Here is a 16,954-nt window from a genome sequence, read left to right as displayed (position 1 = left end):
GAGTGTGTGTGTGTGTGTGTGTGTGTGTGTGTGTGTGTGTGTTAATACTGATTAGATCTGATTCTCCCATTCAGATGGCGCGTTCCTGGTAGGAAGCCATCTGCCATCCCATATGGTCAGCCGGGAACTGAACTACGACCTGCATAGCAACAGCCTCCATTGTGTGTGTGTGTGTGTGTGTGTGTGTGTGTGTGTGTGTGTGTGTGTGTGTGTGTGTGTGTGTGTGTGTGTGTGTGTGTGCTTTAAAAGACGAAATTACTGGGAAACAATAAACGCTATTGATTGATAGTTCAGATAAAATCAAATCATGACGAATGCAAGAGAAGGAAAAATGAATTGATTGATGAAATGATCCTGTGGAAACAGTTTGATCACAAAACACACACACACACACACACACACACACACACATAAAAAAGCAGGTTAAAAAATAGTTAAAGCTCCATTAATCACACATGATGTGAAAATGACATTCCTTTAAAAAAGAAAAAAAAGAAAAAAAGAAAAGAAAAACAACTCCGGCCTTTTTTTTTTTCTTTTTTTTTTTGGATTAACAGAATCAATAGAACAAATCGAGCGGGTTGTTGATTGGGTGAAGCTTACGGAAAACGAGGAAGTTACCTGGAGACAGGCCAGCAGCCAGTCACAGGCCAGCACCTGAGGAACCTTGTCTAAACTACAAACTGGGGACTCATTTATCTGTAACACAGAGGAACCAGTGTACAGTAGAGTGCACAGAAATGACACATGTGGGTTACAAAACATCTGGAAAACCACAGCGGGGAGGGGTTCAACTGAATTCAGAGAGAAGGGAAAATAGACACTTACATTAGTGTGTGTGCACCATGGGCGTGAGTATGTATCATTAGGATGTTTGGTTTAGATTATTTGCATTTTTAAAAACTGATTACAAAAGAGGATGTGGTTAAATTTTCTGAAAAACAAAAAACATGACTAAATAGTTTAAAAAATTAGAGAAAAATGTGAAAAATGGCTGAAAAAATTAGAAACAAACTGGTTAAAATGACCAAAGAAATGCTCTCAAGTAATACACAATGCTGCATGTGCATGTTCACGTGCACATGCATTTGTATAACTGCAACAAGATGCCAAAAACTGCCAAGAACAAGAACCTTTTTTTAAAAAAATCTAATTGAGTTTGCTGCATAATATTGAGGTTTTATCAATGTTTTATTATTATTTATTCAATTAATAATGTCTTCTAACTGCAGCATGAAGGGAAAAAACTGTGCTGTAACTCATTGAGTTATTTCAAAAAAATCCAAGGCGAGAACAAAGACGTGGACAGAAAAGCTTGGGCCTACATGCTGAGGCTGGAGTTTGCATCCTGAACATGTTACGTTCCGCTAAAAAAAGAAAAACACCAACATATTTGTTTGTGTTGTTTGGTTATAAAGGGGTAGACTGTTGTTTTTCTACCGTGACGAACACTGCTTGTAAAATGTAATGATTTAGTTTAGAAAGGTCAAGAATCCGTGCTTAGACGAGCTGCATTTCACAAAACTTTTCTCATTAGCTTCAACCAGTGAGTTCATAACAATGACAATGATCAGTGATGAATCAAATAATGCTGACATGTCAATGTTAAAGTGTGCAGTGAGTGTCAAAAGAGCTGTTCATGACACTGGCTGTGCAGTAAAAGCAGCTCCAAGCACATGACTGTCTGTACATAGTAATCCATAAATGATCAAATTATTCATGCACAGAGAGATGTGCGTGCAAGCGGCAGCCGCTTCTGTATTTGAATTATCATTAGAGTCTCTTTTACACACACGTACACGCATGAAGGGCTTCCATCACAGGTGATTCATGTCTGATGTATCAGGCTAACACAGAGGCAGGTCATGCTGATCCAAGGTGCTCTGCTAGCAGGCTGCGCCAAGCTCTGCTGCTCTAAGATGCTAACTCTTTGAACAAGCTGCGCTGCTGAGCAAAGGAGCTGCAACCACATAAAGAAACACACTCAAGAACCGTGTCACGCCTTTATCCTCCATTCCCCACAGCTCAAATCATGATGTTTGACTTTGGTGTGTGGGGGAGACGAGGGGGGTCAGCAGTTACCTGGGAGCCTCCAGCGATGGGGATGACGCATGTGAGGAGGTTTCCTATCACCGTTTCCAAGGGGACAGGCAGGCTATCTACATGGACGGTGTAGATCAAACCCAGACAGTTCTGTTCAATCAAGAGGGGGGGAGGGGGGTTAAACTGAGGTCAGAGGTCAACCAACAATATACTATTACAACAAAATACAGTCATTTAGAAAAGATGGATGGTGATATGATGATACAACATTGTTATTGCAAACTAGCCCAAGTACATGCTGCTGTCTTTTCACCACATTTGTTTTTGTGTGTCGTACCCTGAACGCCTCGGTGTAGTCCAGCTTGGACACCAGCACCAGGCTCTTGGGGGCAAAAACCTGAGCAGGTTGGACGACGGCCACCACCTCGTCGGCCTCATCCACCTCGCTGGCCTCCGCCTTCTGCAGCTGAGGACAAGGACAAAAATTACTGCAGGAATAGCGTCGGGGTTTAGATCAACTCTCCAAATTTAAAAGCCTGCTTTACGTACAGGATTCATAACTGAAGATGCACAGTCTTTTTTTATTCCTCGCATTCTAAATCCCTGTCAAAACTTAATGCCTACAGGACCCACAATGCATTTCAAAGGCCAGTAATTCAGTTGGAGATTCAGGTGTGTTATTCTAATAGCAGCTAATGCATCCTGCAGCTGTTAACCCTGCAGCAGAGATGAAGAGCAGACTACAGACGTCTGGTTACTGCACTTCTTTCTAACTCCACAAACACACACTTTTTTTGAAGTCTTCAGCCACATTCAACGCTGACGGATGACATCATCCCCAAACACATGTTGACAGTTAAATTGGTGGAGTTCCCCTTCAAGTGGGCTGAGTTTAACTGCTGCATGTATGAATCAGACAGAACAGCGTGTTGATTTGACTGTTAAAAGCAGTCTTACTCCACCTAAAATGATAAAAACTACAGTTTTATACTTGTTTCTTTTGAATTGTGTAAGCTAAAAAGGTATTTTAGGGCCCCTAGGTGTCACCGTTCAAAATGTTGCCAGTGTGCAAAACAAGCCACGCAGCTACACAGTCGTGCATCCGTTATGAGAAACCGGTGAGGGGATGATGTCATCGCTGCTGCTCCCGCCGACCGGGTGAACAGCTGATGGGGTTAACCTCACCTGCGAGTTGTCCAGACCCTCCCAGAAGGTGAAGCAGGCACTGTAGTGACGCTCCGAGTTGATGTCAGTCAAAACCGCTACGAAGAAGGAGGCGGGCTGTCGCTCGGGAACCAGCTGCCAACCATTGGGCTGGCAGAACTAGAGAGGGAGGGAGGAGGAGGAAGAGGCATCAGATGGTGATGGGAAAGAACAAAAACAAATAAAAGAGAGGAAAAAAATGAGGGTGCATACCAAGCTGGGTGACACACACACACACACACACACACACACACACACACACACACACACACACACACACACACACACACACACACACACACACACACACACACACACACACACACACACACACACACACACACACACACACAGTGACTCAGAAAGGGCTTGGCTGTCATTTACGCTATAAAACCTGTCTTGAAAACTTTCCATCTGATAATAACAATATGACAACAACACAGCTTTTACTCACTTATATGATTAGATGAGATATTATACACATTATAGCGGCTGAAACGTGGAGTGTTAACGTGCGTTTGATTCAGGTGAGCAAACGACACAGAGTCAATATTTGCACAGTTTTATTATGTTCCAGTCACAATTCATAAAGCTGCTTCGCTGACTAAATGGTCTGAAGTCGGTGTGTGACTGGTGTGTGTAAACATGTTACACATGCCGTTTACTGGCTGCTTTTATCTTAAGTCAATTTATACCGAAACTGTTTATGAAGCTATTTTAGTTGAGTGTGTTTCATGTCTTGTTCGGAGAGTCGATACGCTTTTTTTTTTTTCGGCCGATTAAAGATATATCATTTTATTCTCTTTAATTCACTCAACTGTCTGAGAACGCACCAGACCTTCCACTCTGGTTCTTCTAGAAACTTCACAGACAGCCTTGTGATTCACTCTGTTTCATATGAGGGTTAAATTGGGCCAGAAACCAAAAAAAACAAAGGTTTTCACAATGACTGGTTCAGTAAAAACATGTTTTCTTATATCTAAAAATAATTTAGGTCTGGAGGGTGTGAACAGAATCTACAACAAACACAGACGACCAAGTTTCACCACACAGAAAGCTGCCTTGAAATGAAATGAAAGGACTGCAGGATATCTGAGCTTTGACTGATAGACTTAGCTGTAACTTTATCTTATTAATACTCATTCTACTTCTTTTTCATTACTTGAGAATTGTTTTTTGTTTTTTTTATGACTAATCATTTTATAATAACATCAGTGTCTATCAGTCCCTCCCTCACTGACTGCAGGTATGGCTGCTAACAGAGAGGAGGGGGCTGCCGGCTCAGCAAATAGCTTCCAGTTTACAAGAATGTGCCACGGTTTATGATGTGTGGCAAAGTGAGATAAAGCCTACGTACACACACCTTTGTTCATTACAATACACTATTAGCTTCATCAGCTGGCTGTGGCTGTGTGACGGGGGGGGGGAAGGATGAAATATCACTTTTCTACTACGGTTGTTGATGAAGGTGTGGAAAATAGACTGCAGTAATTCACAAAAGTCACTAATTGATTTACTACATGTTAGTTATTAACTGTGAGGTAACTATATCATGTATATTGGTTATACTTATTTGAATGTGAAGACATTTATGTTTAACATTTTTATACTCTGAACTGATGCTGTTTTTAATATGTTTTATTAGCTAATCGTGTGTATTGGCTTTTAGGCATGATAACTGTTAATAACTTTGTTTTAAGCGTTGACTCATTTCATTCTGAATCTTGAATCTATGTTGAATGTTGAAATTTGGATTTTTAAAGCACTTTCTAAATAAAAAGAGGGAGTTCCTATTCATTAGTCATGCAGTAACTTTGTAATACTTTGACTTTGAATCCAATCAGATCGTTGACAGGTGAATGGGAAGCGAATCGAATCGTGAGGACGCCACCACTTGTGATCTGTCATCAAGTTGTCATCGTCTTGAGTAAAACTATACTTTCACTGTGTCCAGTGTGGTGTGTGTGTGTGTGTGTGTGTGTGTGTGTGTGTGTGTGTGTGTAGTAGTAGTAGCTGAGCCCCACCCACACTGTAACTCCAACACAGAGAGCAGCACCAACACAAATGACAGCCAATCACTCCAGACTCTCAGCTCAGCTCTGTTCTGTGTAAAAACCCCTTAAAGAGTTCTACTGGTCTGGGAAACCCTGCGTGTGACGGGGGTCAGGGGTCGGGGGACGGGAGGGGGGGTTTCTGTGTCCTGTCGTAGCCGCTGAGCCGAACAGGAACACGTCTTTTTTTTTTTTTAAGTTTTGACTTACCAGCTCTACGCCTTGTGGGAACGGGCTGTCCTCCCAGTCTTTCTCAGGAAACCGCTGGAGAATGCGACCCTGACCTTCGCCATCCACTGTAGAGACACACACACACACACACACACACACACACACACACACACACACACACACACACACACACACACACACACACAGAGGTCAGTCTGTTTGTTTCTAATAAATTTCTTAAAATCGAATCAGCACACATGACTAATTTCATTACTCTTATCACTTGTGGATTTGCACATAAATAAACTCTAAACTCAAATAATCACATTCAATTGAACACTAACTGTTTGCCTGCTGCTGATCTGACACACTGGTTTATAGACTCTTAGAACCTCCATTACATTTGAATATGATGTCATTTCAGTTTTATTTACTATGAATGGCAATGTGAACATGTGTCTTATAACCTAGGAAGAGAATACACTACTACACTAAATATAGTGCTGGAACATCTGTAGATATGACCGGATGATGACAAAGAAAAACTCATTTTCAGTGATGACAAAGTTCCTTTAAAAAGTTACTAGTAGTTCCTTTAAAAAAAAAAAAGCTAGAGCAGGTCATTTTCTTCCCAGTAAACAGTGAGATGTGTTAAAGCTAATTTGACACATTTGAATTTTTTCCAGACTGCATTTACTTTTTCCCCAAATTCTGTTTTCCCTTTTCTGTATTCTGTGTTTTCTGATTTAAGCACATTTTTGGTCATCAGAAAGTGTGTGTAAATGACAACAATTCAATGAGAAGGTATTCGGAATGTGATTGTACATTGAATTAAATGAATATCAATGAATTTGTAAATGGAAATAAAGAAAGTGCTTCAATAGAGAACAGTCAGACATCAGCTTGAAGAAGTTAAACATTAAAAAAAAGTGTCTTAAAATGCTAGTTTGCTGCTGGTTTAGAGCCCAATGACACATTTACATTTTTTCCGGATTACGTTTACTTTTTCCCAAATTCTGTTTTCCATTTACCTTTTTCTGAATTCAATTAGAAGGTATTAAAAACGTAATCATACATGAATATATATCAATGGATTTGTAAATGGAATTAAAGAAAGTGCTTCAATAGATACAGTCAGACATCAGCATGAAGAACTATAAATAAAAAGTCAAAAATAATGATCATCACAAAATAGCAGTGGTAAAATTACACTTATATTGAAGAGATTTAAATGAATCCAACAGCTGCACAGATTTATCTTGATCTTATCTAAACTTTTATCAATCCAGTTCATCAATACTCTTACTGCTTTCATGACTTTTTTCATTGGGCTGGTAAATGGAAAATATGCTATGGTGCTTCCCCTAAGTAAGGAAAACCCTGATTATCATAAATTGCATCCACATTTTGGCAAATTCCATAATACTCAGCGTACAGTTGATTCCACTTTTATTAACAAACACAACGATTCCATCTGTGTTTTCCACGACAGGGAAATCATAGAGCCCTGCTGCTTAATGAGGCCGTTTCCACTGTTGGCCGGGGCCTGGCTCATCACGGCGGCACAATGACACCAACAAAGGCCCGACTTATGTAACCACCAGAAGCCCTGTCTTTCACTTTAGTTCCAGGCAGGGGCCGCTTAATGGCAGCATTCATTCGCACAGAGAATACACTTTATCCTCCCTGATACAAAAGAATAAGCATAAAAAAAAACCCCAGCACAGAATGAAATATCATCCAGCAGTTAAATAAAGAAGGTTTATCACAGGCGTTTAAGACTTGAACCTGAATGTTTTGGGACTGGGGGTCTCGCTGAGGGAGGGAATCACAGAACACAATACACAAACAGAAAGTAGGCCAGCTCCCAAAACACACAGGGAAACGCTAAAGTCGTCCCCTCTCCCTTGCGAAAGTAACGATATGTGGATGCTCGTGGGACTGCTGTTCAAAGATGAGAGGTTCATTCTTTTTTTTTTTTTTTTTTTTGTTTGGAGATGAAATATGAGATGAGCAGCGGTCTAAAATGTGAGGTTCAACATGAGTCAGCGTCACATAAATCATAATTTAGAGTGTTTATTCTGCCTGCTTTTATGTCATGGGGAGATCCTCTGCATCAAAACAAACGCTCCCTCGACTTTTCCTTCAGCTGCTTCAAACAAACGGTGTGTGTACGTGGATCCGCGTGACTAAAGTAAATATGCACATGTAACCTGAAATCAAACATCCACAGAGCAAGCCTTAAAAAGACTAAAGACTTATTAACTAAATGAGCCAAACATGTGTCTGCTAACAGCTGTGAAATAAGGGATTAAAGCTGTGCTGCTGCTCTATGCTTTGCTCAAACTGTGTGCTCTAATGTTACACTGACACTAAGCTGCTTTTACCTGCTGCAGTTTAAAAGCAGAAGAAATGACTCTCATCATAACTGGATAAAGTACAGACTACATCAGTATCAGTGTGTGAGCTGTGTGTGGAAACGTTTGGTATAAAACCAGCATAAAACTTTATTTTATTTATCTATTCATTTGTCTTTTATTTTGTATTTTACCCTGTTTTATTTCCTTTTATACCTGTTTTTACTCCATCTCATTTCCTCTTTTTCTGTTTCATTGTTTTATTTTCTTCTTATCTTTATTAAGCTTTATATTATAGTGCCTTTATTTTCTTATCCATTTATTACATTTGACTAATCTTTTATTGTGTTTTACTTTACTTTACTACTTCTTTTATCTTAATTTTTATTCTACTTGGGGTGTTTCCTCATTGCAGATTCATGACAGTTCCCGTTTTTACTGAGTCATTATTTATTTTATGTGTGTGTGTGTGTGTGTTGAAATGGACCACCAATGTCAGAGAATAAAAGAAATGTCCACGTAGTTTCTGTCTGTTACACTCTGCACGTACCACAACTGTGTGTGTGTGTGTGTGTGTGTGTGTGTGTGTGTGTGTGTGTGTGTGTGTGTGTGGTTACAAAATGCGGACAGTCATAGATGTTCATTCATCAGTAGAGTCATATACATTACTAAGTTATGTTTTATAGTAATTCATACAGGAGGAAGTATGTAAACCCCCCTTTGTGCACCTTCATGAGTCATCAGGTACCGTACACTGGAGCTGATGCATGCTGGGACTTTGTGTCACTTCAGACACACTCTGATGCCTCGTGTTATGTTCTGTAACTGTGTGTGTGACGAGCTGTAGGTGTGTCAGATACACGCGAGCATGCACACGCACACACACACACACACACACACACACACACACACACACACACACACACACACACACACACACACACACACACACACAGATATCAGCCAATAGTTAAGCAGAGTGAGGATTAGTCAGCCAGTTAAAGCAGGACATCCTGTAGCTGAAGGAGGAGTGAATGAATGAGCCAGAAAATGAGTGTTTAGAGTGACACGCTGGCCTAAGAACCACACACACACCACACTCTCTCTCTCTCTCACACACACACACACACACAAACTTAGACTCTCACTGTGTCGTTTCTTTCCATCCACACAGACTAAACCCAGTTCTTTCCTGAGGTATGCTACACTCAAGACACGACCCATCATCACAAGACTCTCATTTTCAGCCTTATACGATGATGAAGGAGCATGTGCATGTATACAACAGGAATGTACGGAATGTAAACAAGACATAAAGGCTTCACAAAGCCACCAATTACTGTGAGAAATGAGAGGGCATGTAGCGAGACGGTGACTGACTGTGACACGGCCAAAAGAAATGGACATTTCAACTGCTGCAGCTTTCCGATATTTGATAAGAGAGAAATAGAAAGATCTTTCCATTTCTACTCCAGTTAGATTGGGCTGAAAATAATTAAACACTTCCAAGAACGTTCTGATTGACTCTTTTTTCATAGCACTAATGGACAGTCAAGAGTCTGACTCAATACACACACAATGAGTTTGTCAGCAAAGCAGCAACTGTACATCCGCCTCCATTAATGAACTGATAAGAATGAAGTCTTTTCTCAGCATTTTCCATTATATACAGACCGGCTTCTGTATGAATACACAGCACACCAGAGGCATGGAGCATCTCTAAGCCAAAGTTACACATAAATACCTTCTTGATATAGACTGTTACACTACAGTACATTATGATGGCGGTATCTTAATGCTAACTGAATCAGATTTGGCATAGAAGTTCAGGCAAAAGCAGCAAGAATCATTTCATTCAGGCAGATCAACACCGTCTCAACACATTCAACCTGTGACTGCTCATAAAAATAAAAACTTCTGCTTTACTTGCAGTTGCAGAGAGTGATATAATGTTGACTTCTTGTTTTTAAGGAGTCCTGACTGCTCCCACAAAGTCTCAAACGGTCGCTGAGCTGTCATAAATGACTTTAAAAGAGCGTGGCTTGACATCTTTACCAGCAGTGTGAGAATATTCCTCATGCTATTTTGGAGCCAGCTGCCAGTTTTAAACTAGCCGGTTCATAAAATGATCTAATTAAAAACCTGTAGGCCACAAAAAAGTGAAAGAAAGCTGACCTCATGACTCCGTACGACCTGCCTGCACCCAGACCGGCACGACCTCGGACATCCGGGGTGATGCAAAAATCAAACTACGCAACTATGATGCAAATGTTTACCTTGGACACGATCCAGCCTTTGAACAGCGTTTGTACAGGAGGTGCATTCAGAAGCTCATTTTTGAAATAAGGGAATTCTCTGAAACTCCAACTTGCATAATATCTCACATCTGGTGAGATAAGTTGCTCAGGTGATAAGAGCTGTGAACTTCAACTGAATTGCGTATTGAAAAGTGAAGAGGCTATCTCATATATACATCAGATAAAAACACAAGACAGATAAAATTCTTCAAATCCAATGCCATCCCTTGTGACGAAAGCTCCGATTCCAACAGACAGATAAGGTGAAACTATGTGAGCGGGGTTAACACAGGGGTCACTGCAGAGCTTCTGTCTTAAAGGGGGGACATATTATAGACATTTTAAAAAGAAAACACAGGTATAAGTTGTATAAGAATCCATATAGGAGGGAAAAAAAGCAGCTCTAACTAACTTTGTATTTAGATATGAACTGTCATGCTTGGTGGGTTTTATTAGCGTGGCTGGAATGTATCTTTGGCTATTCGCACTGTTTGGATCAAACTACCCGTTATTAAATCTAATTCTTTCCAGCTACCAGTAGAAACACTGTTGCGTGTGGCTTGACAGACCGGTAGTTTGCTAGTGAACGCTGGCGGGTCCCGCACCAAACACAGATGACGGTTATATAAATGTGACAAAACCTGTGAGAGGATAAATGTGCCGTATTGTCTGTCACATGGCTTTAGGTCAACTTCACTTACAATATTTCAATAAGTTCTTTCTGATAACACGCAGGTAAGTCTGAATGATGCTATGTCTATTTACTCATGATAAAACCTGTGAGGCTCCGAGAACACGACATTCATTCTGAATTTAGTAGTTATGTGCCTGGTACGGTCTGTGAATATAACAATCCCACCCATGCTGAGTAAAAGAAAAAGGAAAAGTACTGAATGTGCAGTTCATACACGACTGATGGGAATACAGTGATACAGCTTTTGTGAAACTGTTTAAACTAACACTTTAATTACTTGTAGGCGAATTCTGAAACATCACATTTAAAGAGATAAGCTGAATTTCCCGTGCAGCACCTGAACAGTTGCATAATTGCAGTGGACGATGAATGGAAATCCCACTGATATCTGTACCGCAAATGATACGCTATCGCATAATAACAATGTGATTGCACAAAAATGGGATTGCGAACTGTGTTTTTAATCAAGTCCTGTGTAATTACCTCTAAAGACAGGCCGATAAACACGCAATAGACGTGATACGGCTCTCATCCGTGTCAAGCCCCATGCTTTCAGCCAGATCCAGTTGAGTAACTGTAAGCAGACTGTGTGTATATCTGCATTACAAAGTAGTGACACAGATCACTATCTAGTCCACTCACACAGTACGACCGGAGCTCCACTTTAAACTATTATACCATTCCTGCTGTTTGTCTTTCACTCGCCCATGAGGCTGCACATAAATCACTATTAAACACTTTCGCTGCTGTTGAGCCCGCTCCTGATTTTGATCAAAAATGGCAAAAGTGCAAAACAAATTATACACCTCTTAGCTTTAAAATGAGTCAGGTAGTTATACTTTTAGCCACTGTCATGCAGGTCGGGTTAAATCTGCAAATAGACTAGGCAAAAATCCAAGTGGGTGTGTGTGTGTGTGGGTGTGTGTGTGTGTGTGTGTGTGTGCGTGAGTGTGTGTAGCAGGTGGGGAAAAAGTTTAGGCTCAGCAAACAGTGCAGCAGTTTTGAGGTAGTAGTGAGCGTGTCTGCATGCGTGACTGCGTAACAAAAGCGGCTGCTGATGTAAGACAGCTATTTCCAAAGACTGTAGCAGTCTGCGGTGTGAGAGTGATTTGGAACGAGGTGGAGTAGAGTGGAGTGAGGATGTGACTGCCTGATATCAGACGTGGGTGTTGTGTAAGGGCAACAGTAGGTTTACCACGTTCACACTGACTTCTGATCTCTCGATGTTCAGTCACATACGTGCAACTGTGCAGAGCTGGTAGATTTTGCAATGTGAATGCTCCATTTCTACTGTTTACACAGCTGATTGAACACCTTTGACCTCTGACCTCACCCACGTATTACTGGGAGACTTTCCTTTTGTGCAACATATAGATCATTATCTCTACATCTAGATCTTTCCATCATATACACCTCTGGTCTATATTGTCTTTGCATCCTCTTCCTGATTTGAATGACTTCCTCCTTCAACATAAAGCCTTGAATCTACATTCTCCTGGACAGCCTGTGTGAGCATGCTTAGGAACAAAAATGTATAGATAAACAATGAATGATAGAAACTCAATCAGACACTAAACATCTCACCCTGCCTCAGAAATCATAACAAACACCTGAAAAAAGGGAGTTATTTTCTCCACTTCATGGATTGATGGATTGGAAGAAGAGTAACAGCAGCTGTGTGTTCACACAATCAGCAGCTGACAGTCAGTGCATTCAGTTGGTACAGTGACTGTGTCAGTGTGCAGACTGTGAACAGGCTTTTCATCCACTCAACTCTGACTGTGCAGCAGTCAAATCAGGCCCCCACGCTTCCTGCTTTACCGACCAAACTCATTAACTTTGACTACAACTCAAACTGCTCTATGAGGGAAACAAAAGGTTATAGTTTGGGGTCAATGTAAATATGATGCTTTCCATTTACTTTTTAACTTCAGCTATATAAATATCAACCAATTCATCAAGCTTTATTTCTATAGCAGCTTTCATTCAAGGTTAATGTAGTTCAAAGTTGAATGACAGGCTGAATAAATGAAGAACAATTTAAGACGAATGCACGCAAGAGCAAATAAAACATTTATGAGATATGAGAAAGAGAATGAAAGCCTGACTAAAAACTTCATTAAGAAAATAAAAATATAGAATGACAGTAACAATAAACCATAACAGTAGTAATAGTAGTTGTAGTAGTAGTGGTGTGACAGTAGTAATAAAACTTTTATAGTAACAATAAAACATAAAACAAAGTTTTATTGACACAAGTTAAATAAAAATACAATTAAAAAATTATGGTTTTGAGTTTACTTTGAAAAGTTTGAACACTTCCTGCTGCCTGAAAATACTGAAACTGAATGCTTGTTTCATTACCACGCAGTTATTTTGACTCTTTTCTTATTATGCTCTTACTGTAATAAAAAACATCAATTTAGAGTGACAGAGCTGAATTGGGTGTAACTTTATTTTGTTGTTATGTGATGTGATTCATCGTAAGTAAAGTGACGGCTCTTTTTTATGAAAGTGATATTAACTTTGCCCCAACAACTGGTAGCATCTTACTGCCATAACCTGGTTTTCTCTCTATGGTGAGGTTGCGTTAGCCAGCAGACAGTTAGCATTGGTTAAATAACTTCAACAGAAAGCTGTTAGTTATTCTTTACACACTTGTTTGTTTAAGAATAATCTAATAAACAATTATACGCCATTAGTTCTCCTAATAAATGAATAGAATAACTGAAGCAAAGCCAAAGGTTTAAAGATAATGCTGTACACCCCTTGAGGTAAAGTTGTGATTCATGACATTAAGCTGTAAAAATAACACTGACTTGACTTGAACTATGAGTCCATTGTGTTACACAGAGGACTGCTCCAATTCCAATGTTTCTCGTGTTTGCTTACAAGAAATGAGTTCAAAGAAAGAAACTATTTATTCTATGTAGCCGTTCAATTTAGTCATTCTGATTTTATTCAGATTTTAGTTAAATAAGAAAACAGATCACATTAAAAGGAATCAATCATTCAATCATTCAATCATTCAATCAGAGCTTCATGCCACAACCAGTCAGACAGTCTGAATGTCTCTGAAACAACATCCTGACATAACCTGGTCAAATAAAGGTTACCAACACTTCAAACGGGAGGAAAAAAGAGAGAAGCAGGAAGAGAAGTGGGAGCAGGGGAGGAAGTGTGGTTCACACATAGTGCGGTTATGTGTGTGTCTGTCAAGCGCTGGCGATGACGTTTCACACACACATCACTACAAAACGGTGATGCTCACACAAGATGGAAGGAGAGCGACTGGTCATGTGATCGCTGAACGGTGGCAGTCAAGAGTTGAAACGAGTGTGTGGCTCGGTCTCATTCTGTATGTGTGTGTGTGTGTGTGTTGGTGTGTGTCATGCTCTCGGTGCTTAAACCCAGATTGCAGCTTCTCGTTTTGCAGCCTTCCAAAACCACGGTGACACGACATCGGGCGGTTTCCACGGCGACTGCAGCAGTCGGGACAAAAGAGCTTTGAGCCCTTCTGTGTGTGCATGTTTATTTGTGTGCGTGTGTGTGTGTGTGTGTTTTTATGAGTGAGTGTGTGTGTGTGTGTGTGTGTGTGTGTGTGTGTGAGCAAGACTGGTCTGGTCTAAAGCGAGCTCAGAATGTTGAGTCTGGAAGTTTAATCCACAAAGTTTACGACATTTTAATGATGAAAACTTCCATTGGTAACATAATACTGCAACAAAATGTGCTTATGTATATTGATCCTAATAATGTCTGTATATCATTACAAAATCAGCTGATTCAAGTGATTAGAGTGTGCATGAGGTGAACTAAGATAACATCTCTGAGGTCATTTACAAGTCTTGTGGGTAAAGAAAACATACGAAACTACATGATGACATCATCATATTTAGGCTCCACACCCTCTCATAGTATCCTCTGAAGACATCTCTCTGCTGTCCACCCAGTATGCTATTACAAACACACACACACACACACACACACACACACACACACACACACACACACACACATACACACACACATACACACATTTGTTTACACATGAATACACAGCCACTCATTCATGCACTTTCTTATTCACACATGTGTGGGTCAGTCTTGTCGAGTTATATGACTCAATCTGATTAAAAGCAGCGCAGAGGCAACAGGCAGAGGGCCGAGGGGCGAGGGCCACCCGTGGGGTCAAACCCAACGCGATATGGTTTTATGTCACCGAACAATAAATAACAGTTGACGTTTTCAGGCTGAATCTGGCGTGTCGCAGTTGATAATCCTACGTAATTAAATGAGCCAACGCATGTTCAAAAAGCGACAAGCTGAGCAAAGCTGCCATTTAGGAGCCAAATAGAGGCTGAGAAAAAAAACAACAAAAAAAAAAAAACACCCTCTCCATCTGGCAACCGCCGTTGCCCTGGAGACAATGTGGGACTTTTTTTTTCTCTTTTTTTTCTTTGTGCAAAAGCTCTTCAGCAAACTCACATCCTTCCTGCGAAAAACTAATGCTCCCTTCTTCTCCACCTCCCCGAACCCGAAACAAAAAAGCCTTCCAGGAGAGGAAACGGCCTCGGAGAAAGGACAGTCTCTAGACTAGACTAGACTACACTAGACTCTATTTAACGTGTTCGGCTGCTTCAGATCTAACTCCTATCAAAATGTCACAGACTGATGATTAATAACGCAAGTTTTACTTCTCCTCTTTTCCTCGTTCGGCCTCCACAGCTACAGGTGGCCGCCTGTAAAAGCGTTCTCTTGCTTTAGTCTGAGCCGCCAAACTGGTTGAATAGAGTGAGGAAGGGAACCTGCCAACGCTCACACAACACTGGCCATCTACTTTCCACTCACTGCGGGTTTTATACACTCGACAGTTCTACTTCCAGACAGAAAACAGACAGACCGTGGCCTGGTCATGAATAGCAAAATCAGTCATTTTCACTTGTGCTGGTGTGTGAAGGAAAACCACCAGCTCTAAACACAGGTGATCAAATCCAAAGATGGAGAGACAGTAAGGCTAAAAATCATCAGCAATAATTGTGGTGAGCATAGCAAAATAATAACCACATGAATTCAAATAACATTATCTGAGCAAGAATACCAGCATTTAAAAAGGTTACATTCACTTTTATTTATTTACTGTGTGAGCTTTCTTTCGACGGGCTAACAAGCTTGCTAACTGCCACTCAGCCAGTGTATTTTTGACATCAATTACATTATGTCAACCCCAGGAATAAATTGGCAGGAGGAAGTACTATACAATGCACAGGAAATGGAAAAACACTAGAGAACTACAGTGAGGTGTTCACACTTGGTTTATGTGTTAGTGTGTTACTGTTCGTCAGCCACAACAATTCATCAACAGTTCCAAGAATCCAGAACTAGTATCTAATGGTTTAAAGTCATTGATTTATATTAACAGAACACAATTAAAGAGCAGACAAGCAATTCTGCTCCCTGTGTCTCTCTCTCTCACACACACACACACACACGGGGAGCAGCAGAGAGGCCACAGTGGTTTTACTCCAGTTGACAAGTGCACTCGTGACTAGAAGTGTAATAAAACCTTCACGAGTAGAAAGCCAAACTGTATTTAATGAAACCAGCTGTTCAAATAAGCATAAATATATATATATATATATATATATATATATATACACAAACGCATTATATTGATTGGCTTTGTCAGCAGTCTCCTAGTATGTTTTACACAACCGCAGTGTGCTGGTAAGGCTAATAACAAATTGTTCCAAACAAGCTAAAATGAAAGTTGTCTGTATGTAGCATAGCTGTTTAGCTTATCTTGTAACTTGTATTAAAACTAACTTATTCTTGTACACTTTGTTACAGGCTGAGACAAACCAGCCCCTCTACAGTCCCTCTGACATCTTACTTTTGTTTCCAGTGAGATTATGAAGTTTATATAGTGACTTTGCTGTTATAAACTTTACTGTTGCTGCTCTGGAAACAATATTCAGTTAAATTTAAAATATGAATCGACTGTTATCCTGTTCTCATGGAGGATTAACTTCTGGACATGGTGCTGCTTACACCTTATCAGTGATCATTTGTTTCACTTTCTTTCTTTCTAATCTCTAAGTCCAAAAGTTCAAACTTGTGTGAAAATTCATAGTCAAATAA

General features: G+C 40.2%; 1 protein-coding gene across 1 annotated transcript in view; it reads right to left on the bottom strand.

The window, feature by feature from the left end:
- sbf1 (SET binding factor 1) overlaps nt 1-16,954 on the bottom strand; it is a 62,102-nt gene that overhangs the window by 34,209 nt on the left and 10,939 nt on the right. Inside the window, exons 2-6 of the mRNA XM_053344136.1 lie at nt 5,508-5,593; nt 3,229-3,366; nt 2,381-2,509; nt 2,083-2,193; nt 622-699 (exon numbers count right to left, since the gene is read on the bottom strand). Coding sequence (XP_053200111.1) covers nt 622-699; nt 2,083-2,193; nt 2,381-2,509; nt 3,229-3,366; nt 5,508-5,593 — 542 coding nt within the window. The remainder of the gene's footprint in view (nt 1-621; nt 700-2,082; nt 2,194-2,380; nt 2,510-3,228; nt 3,367-5,507; nt 5,594-16,954) is intronic.

The sequence above is a fragment of the Scomber japonicus genome, chromosome 23, assembly GCF_027409825.1.
Source record: "Scomber japonicus isolate fScoJap1 chromosome 23, fScoJap1.pri, whole genome shotgun sequence".
Classification (NCBI taxonomy): Eukaryota; Metazoa; Chordata; class Actinopteri; order Scombriformes; family Scombridae; genus Scomber; species Scomber japonicus.
Note: the sequence above shows the minus strand (reverse complement) of the source record. Positions and strands in the feature narration are given on the sequence as shown.